The sequence below is a fragment of the Mustela putorius genome, unplaced genomic scaffold (assembly GCF_011764305.1).
Source record: "Mustela putorius furo isolate JIRA1106 unplaced genomic scaffold, ASM1176430v1.1 tig00003870_pilon_pilon_pilon, whole genome shotgun sequence".
NCBI classification, from domain to species: Eukaryota; Metazoa; Chordata; class Mammalia; order Carnivora; family Mustelidae; genus Mustela; species Mustela putorius.
Window position 1 is genome coordinate 211,886 of NW_025422022.1, and position 7,660 is coordinate 219,545.

Consider the following 7,660-nt stretch of genomic DNA (forward strand, 5'->3'; position numbering starts at 1 on the left):
TTCAGGGCCAATACTGTGTCTAGTTCTCTGCTGTAACCAAGCTTTGTTTGGACAAATGTTTTACTTCCTGAGTGATCTTGATTGACCTAGTGTTAATAAATTCAGAATAATATGTACTAGATCAATTTATTCACAACTGCTGGAAGACTAGACTGTGATGGTCTGCTGTCCTCATAGGTGTCATAGCACTTATGAAAAAGGGAGGGGAAAAGTGATTTTTAGTTGTCAGTGTGCATTTTTTACCAAAAGAATTAGGAAGGGGGCAGTTCTTAAAGATCAAGTATAACTGATAGAAAATTCAAGATGATAAAGTTTTAGGCATGTAATGAAAGAACCAAATAATGTTGCCTCAGTCCATTTACAAAATGCACAGTAGTGATTTATGGTAGTCACACTGGGCAGTCCAAGCAGCAGGGAACATCACTGCCTTGCTCAAAGGTGGAGGTCAGTTAGTACACTTCCTGTTCATATCCAAGATTCTTAGCATAGTATTTGACACAGAGAACATGCTCATTAGATTATTTTTTATTTCTTAAAATTTTCTAATTAAAAAAAAACTATTAAGTTTGATAACTCAAAGTCATCTTTCAGAGAGATTTGTTAATCTGTCCAGAAAAGAATTGACACATTTGAAAAATGTTTAGTTGGACACACCTTTCAAAAGGAAAGGTGCCTCAAACTGTAACCATAGATCTATCTCTCCAGGCCAATCACACCAACTTCCTGAACATAAATTGCCTAAAAATGTTCCTGGCAGGCAGCAGATCAACCAGCAAACAAGTGAATTTGTCTTTATAAATCCCTTTGCTATTCCCCTGTGTTGAGTCCTGCTGATGTGGCATGATGTCACCCTGTTGGGGTGGTCTGGCATGGTCACCATGATATAAGGCATGGTCTGGTAGAAGTTACAGCCAGGGACTAGATCATTTTCTTAAAACAAAGACTATATAAAGGTAACCAGAAGTTGAAAAAAAATAAGTTCTTATTCTACACAGATTTATTGCTGAGTCACATCCTTGAGAAAGACTCTCTTGATAAAAATAAACTTTCAGATGATAATATGTGATTATTGTAGAAAATGGATAAAAAAAAGATGAATACCCGCTTTTTTCCTTTCTCTCTCCCGGCCATTTTGGCGGCTGCTCTTGGTTGGGGCCATCCCGCACCTAAGGCAGGAAGATGGGGGCCTCAAAGAAGACGAAAAAGTCGCTGGAGTTGATCAACTCCAGGCCCCAGCTCATTATGAAAAGTGGAAAATACATGCTGGGGTACAAGCAGACTCTGAAAATGATCAGACATGGCAAAGCAAAGCTGGTCATCCTCGCCAACAACTGCCCGGCCTTGAGGAAACCTGAAATAGAATACTATGCCATGTTGGCCAAAACTGGTGTCCATCACTACAGTGGCAATAATATTGAATTGGGCACCGTATATGGGAAATACTACAGAGTGTGCACGCTGGCTATCATTGATCCAGGTGATTCTGATATCATTAGAAGCATGCCAGGACAGACTGGTGAAAGTAAATCATGCAGAATTTTTCTTTAATAAAACTGGCCACAGCTTGTTTTTTTTTTTTTTTTTTTAAAAAAAAGATGGATACCCAACTTTTGTATCAACATGAGTGGGACTGGAAGAGATTATGCTGAGTGAAATAAGTCAAGCAGAGAGGGTCAATTATCAAATGGCTTCACTTACTTGTGGAGCATAAGGAATTACATGGAGGACATTAGGGGAAGGAAAGGACAAGTGAATTGGGGGAAATTGGAGGAGGAGGTGAACCATGAGAGACTGTGGACTCTGAGAAACAAACTGAGGGTTTTGGAGGGGAAGGGGTGTGGGGAGTTAGGTGAGCCTGGTGATGAGTATTAAGGAGGGCATGTTTTGCATGGAGCACTGGGTGTGGTGCATAAACAATGAATCTTGGAACACTGAAAAAATAAAATAAATTAAAATTTAAAAATACAATAAAGTATTAGGGGAGATTGAATTTTCTGAGATGCATTGTCATGGTTAGGATTTGAATATGTGTTCTTTTACTCTTCTTTATCTATGCATATATATGTTTATAAAATAGGGATCATTGCATTTCTGACTTTATATTTTACCTTTTCCATCTAACATCATAGCATGAAATATTTTCCTGTATTAGTAAACATTCTTTGAAAGTGCCAAATGACAACTGTACATACACACACAAAATATATTTAGTCATTCTTCTAGTATTTCTATTCTAAACAACACTCAGATGACACTCCTTTTCTTTAAATCTTGTCCACAGTACTGATCATCTTCTTGGGGTAGTTTTGTAGAAAATAGAAAGACTTCTGGGAGGCTGGTAGTATGCTCTTCACTTCAGGTAGAGCTAGAAAAGAGTGGTGTCTGACCGGTTAAGCCTGTGCCTGAAGGACACGTCCTGTACTGCATTGGTTCCAAATGGCTTGGCTTGGGCCCATCAAATCCTTGAGCTTCTTTGTAAGAGTTTCTTAAATTTCCTGGCTTCTAAAGAAGAGAGGACCTCTCCAATATTAATTCCATAAGCTAAGGAGAAAAGGAAAAGAAAGTCTATTATTCCTTGAAAGAGATGGTAATATATTTTCCAGCAATGTCATCTCATCTCACACATCTTTGAGGGACTAGGTGTTAATCTGAAGGCTATTCAAGTTCATAAAATGTGCTTTTTCCTTACAATGACCTTTTGTTGGAGGTACTCAAGGTTTGTTTTTAGAAACCATTCTTACTTAACTGAGAACCTCGTTTTAAAATTATTTTTAAAATCAGTTATATTGTGTCAAGGGGTCTAGAGCAAAGCCTTGCTTTTCCTAAACTTAGAAAAATGCGTCTGTGCTTTCCAAAATGAAATTACTTCAGTCCTGATTTTAATAATACACTGCTATATATGTATGTATATGATATAATACATAGACAAAGGAACATATATAATAATGTATAATTATATACACAAGTATATAGCAATTTGTAGTCTAGAAAACATTTCCAACTACAATCTCCTCTTTTATTTATTTATTTGTTTGTTTGTTTGTTTATTATTTATTTATTTCAGAGAGAGAGATACACATGAGAGAGAGCATGAGGGGTCAGGAGCAGAGGGAGTGGGAGAAGCAGACTCTCCACAGGGATCCTGACATGGGACTTGATCCCAGGACCTGGGATCCATGACCTGAGTCAAAGGTAGGCACTTAACCAACTGAGTCACCTGGGCATCCCTATGATCTCTTCAGATAGTCATAACAGAACCTTAGGTGTGGTATATGTGATTTCAATTTTACTGGTAAAAATAAGGAAGTTTAAGGTTAAGTAAGTTGTCCAAGGTCACCTGCCTGGTTCACGGGTTATTAGATGATCCTCCTACCCCTGACGCCTTCCCAAACCGCCCCACTACTACACAGCTTCACTAAAATCATCCATGAAGTTGGTGACTGGTTATCCAATCTTGGTTTCAGTTTCATCCTGCAGAACACACAGATGTCTCCACACCTCATAGAGATATGACAAAGACAACTAAATTAGTCTAAAAACTGAATATTCACACACACACACACACACACACACACCTCCTATTTACAAAAAGAATTTAGAATGGTGACCCCACATTAGGGACAATAATAGTTTCACTGAAAAACTCAGGAGCAAAAGAAGATATTAATATTATGGAATCTTTAGCATCTCTTTATTATACACTGCATGTTCAAACTCTGGGATGATATCAAAATGAGAGTTTTCCTTCTTATCAATACCATGTGAAGATCAAAGTAGCATCATAAAACACAAAGGTGCTATGTATTGATTAAAAATCTGACCTAATGAGATTCAAAAGAAAAAAGACACTGGCTTGCCATGCATGGGCAGATGAAGAGAATGGCTCTGGCGTTTAAAATATGAAATAGAAGGTACAAACTCAGGAAGCAACATGTCTACAGTCCACTGCAGAAAACAATAAGTACAGATACCCCTGAAACAGCTTTCACTTTCCTGAACTTCAAGTTCATTATCTGCAACAAAGCAGCATACCTGCTTTGTGGATAGTGGTTCTGCCAGTGGATAGTTTATATGAGACTACTTGGTTAAATGAAGTTTGTAATTGTACCCAGCAAAATTCTTTAAATAGTAAACTGTCGGGAAAACTAATACAATGTGAAATACACTGCAAATATAAAATGCAATGGAAATGCTTCATGGCGGGGTGATGAAAGCACAGATCGCCAGTCCTACCTGGGACTCCACCATCACAGAGTATGGCAAGTGTAATTCTGCCTTTGCAGATCTTTTTTAGAAAGCGAACATAGAACCCTTTCTGACAGATGTTACCTCTCCAAGCAATGCTTGATCCCTAAGTCTCCAATAATGTCAAGACAAATTTAGCTTCTTAGCCATCAGGTCAGGGTCAGACCTGCCTCCCCTCCGATCACTTGTGGCCGCAAGGGGCAGACATGGACCTGCTTCTTTGCTTATTCCCGCCATCCCAAATCCTGCTGGGCTGAATGCAGGACTCCAAGCAGGTTCTTAACACCTTTCTAGACAGTGGTGACTTCACATTTGCTTCAGGGAGGAAGGCGTGCCACCAACAAAACCTGCAGTTTTCCAGATATGCCTTGTTTAAATTTCTAGAAGAGGATTCTTTCTCCCTCCATCCCACCTTTCTTCCTTTTCTTTTCTTATTTTTTTTTTTTTTGAAATGGCATTTCTTTTTTTTTTATTTTATTTTTTCAGTGTTCCAAGATTCATTGTTTATGCACCACACCCAGTGCTCCATGTAATATGAACCCTCCTTAATACCCACCACACGGATCACCCAACCCATCCCCTCCAAAACCCTCAGTTTGTTTCTCAGCATCCAAAAGTAAAAAATAACAGATCTCCTGAGACATCTTGTGCTGGCCACTTGCTATAGGCTCACTAGGGCCCTCTATAGCTCAAGTCGGGTGACTACCCAAGTCTGCTCCTGTGTTCCACCTACAGACAGGGAAATTTCTTTTCATTAGTCAACAAAGAGAACTAAATATCCTTCAAACAAAAATATATATACCATAGTGTGTATCTACACAACAAAAATACTACATATTATATACTACATGCTATATACTATAATGTATATACACACACACCCAATAAAAAGTACCAAATATCTCCATCAAAACAAACATGCATACATATATATGTATATAAGTATTGTTTGGGGAACAGTTACACACACACACACACATACTCAGTAGGTCTGTCCTGGTTTCTCAGAATTTCTGAGTAAGTTTTGACATATGCCTCCTCAGCAACCTAATGCTCAGATTTGAAGGGCTCCTCCTGCCTGCAGCACAGTTCATCAGGACCACCCCTGATTCCCATGCTGTTCCTGGATCTCCACGGTGGTGGCATGGTGAGGTCATTGTGGGGTAAGTCTTTAACAATTCCTGATGCCTGGGCTGCAGGGCGACAAATCCTGATTTGTGTGACCTGGGCCTGGGCCTTAGCATTCTTTCATGCATTCCCCAACTGCTCAAAGGAGCAGCCAGGGGCCAGAACCACTGGCTCTGTCTTACCTCTGACTCCTCAACTTGCCTTATATTTTAGTTCTTTGCATGCCTCGAGACTTAAGAAGACGAGTTTAAACAGAGCTTTTTTGGCACCTACTCCAGGGGTGGGGTTCCGTCCTTTGAGCTGGGATCCTTTTGGGTTTGAGCTTACCTCACACTGTGACCAGCTGTCTCAGGAAAAGACCCAAGGGCTTTCCAGGACACAGGCTTCCAGTGCTGCAACCAGGTCCTTGTGACTCCTGTGCATCGTCGGGCCCGGTATGGTCAGACTTATTCACCTTACACCCCTTTCCTCCTGGCAAACACGCAGCGGCCGAGGGACACTCACAGGACTGGGAAGCAGACTTTGAGAGCTGCTGGAAACTGCAGACATAACATATGCTCCTTCCTGGACCACATACCCAACTTTAGCCTTGACTTTAAATCCAACGGCACATCCGGGTCCTTGCTTCACCTTCAACATCATCCACACCTTCTCCTCCCCACAATCACTAGTTCAAGGTGTGATGTAGACAAGAAGGGAGTCAATAGTGAAAAGAACATTGTTTCTGCAGGCATTCTCTCTCCTTCACTACCAATCCCCCCCAGGCTGTTAAAGTGGTGTGTGTGTGTGTGTGTGTGTGTGTGTGTGTGTGTTTACACATCTGCTTCCTGGCATTCATGCTCTCAGTTCTAGGAGTCTGTTGTCTTCAATATGAATCATACTTCGATTTCTCCCGAATAAGCACCTTGGGTTCTCCTCACCTCCCCCAAGTCACCCCAACAGGATCATCAACCCTTTGGAAACAAGGAAATTAGGGTGGCAAATGTGTCCACTCATGGCATTGCTGGCCACTACAGATGACCACTTGTGATGTGGCTGTAGAGAAGGGCTAGTGCTCTCGGGGCAACACCATCCTCCACACACCTCAACTCCCCCAGTGGAGTCAAGTCACTTTCCTTAAGCTTCTATTATTCCTGTGTGAGTGGGTAGAATGAAAGTTGCTGTGAAAATTGAGTAAAATAATGTGAGAATTAAATGCCTAGTGTGCAGTAAGCACTAACTAAATGTGTGAGCCAGAGACACCCATATATTCTTTCATAAGAATTATCACCTGCTCACCAGACCTAAGACTACCTATGTGTGTCCTTTTGCCCTTTTCACCTGCTTCCTGCTCCCATTGGTCTTTCAGTACGGAATGGGGTTGCTCTGCCCCTAGTTCCTGGGATGACTTTAAATGCTCTGTGCAATGGAAAGAATCAGCAAGATTCTGGGGGAAAATGACCCTAGTTTATTCCAACCTCAATGCTATGAAGCCCCTAGCACTGGGCACCCCCACCTGAAACCTTGCCTGGGGGAGGGCCATCAAGTGCATGCTTCCCCCTTCATGTTCTGGTTGCACTGGCCCCCTCAGCACCTGTGTACTCTGCTTCTTTCCCTTACTCGTGTCTCACAATGTGGTGAATGGGACAAAGAGAACATACAGTCCCACTCCAACCTGTGTCTTCCCTCCTGCAGGGAGGGGACAGCAGATGGCTGGGCCCATGGCAGGATGTTTGGGCTACAAGGGGATCAGCACCTGCCCCCACACAGAGCATACAGGCCCCTTCTTGCTGTGCGAGTCTGCAGGAATTTCGTGATGACTTCCAGAGGTGGGACTAAGGTCAGAGCTTGGGCAATGCAATGGGAATTGATGTAAATCAGTTAGGGGGATTTTATTCCCTAATCTGAATGGGTGTCTTGTGTTGAGGAGAGAAGTGGAAACCAAGCCCAGCACACTGCTGTGGGCCTCCTCGGGCTTGGTTTTCATGGCCGTGGACATGACAGCTCGACAACTTCCGTGGCCGTTTTGGGGGATCGCCTGGCCTCTGGGAGGCTGCTTGGGCTAACTTAATGATAGAGTATGGAGGGGAAAAAGCCCATTTTGGTGATGCCCATGTGCTCAGAGTCCCTAGACAAACCCAGTCTCTGAAAAATAACCCATTGATCCCACTTGTCTTTTCAAAGGCAATTTAGAAGAGACTTCTAGACATCTAAGGCATCATTTGTTTACAAGGCCCTACTTCAATTATCAGTTGGAAGCTAATGTTTCACAGACCACATGTTTAAATGCTCACCTCTCCCACTGTTT

At 41.9% G+C, this 7,660-nt stretch overlaps 1 protein-coding gene across 1 annotated transcript; it reads left to right on the plus strand.

The window, feature by feature from the left end:
- The first annotated feature begins 1,114 nt into the window (after positions 1-1,114).
- On the plus strand, positions 1,115-7,169 carry LOC101671217 (60S ribosomal protein L30-like). The gene is made up of 2 exons (XM_013056765.1): positions 1,115-1,522; positions 7,048-7,169. Exons 1-2 carry the CDS (start codon positions 1,180-1,182, stop codon positions 7,167-7,169), a joined length of 465 nt encoding a protein of 154 aa, XP_012912219.1. The 5' UTR covers positions 1,115-1,179.
- Positions 7,170-7,660: the final 491 nt, after the last annotated feature.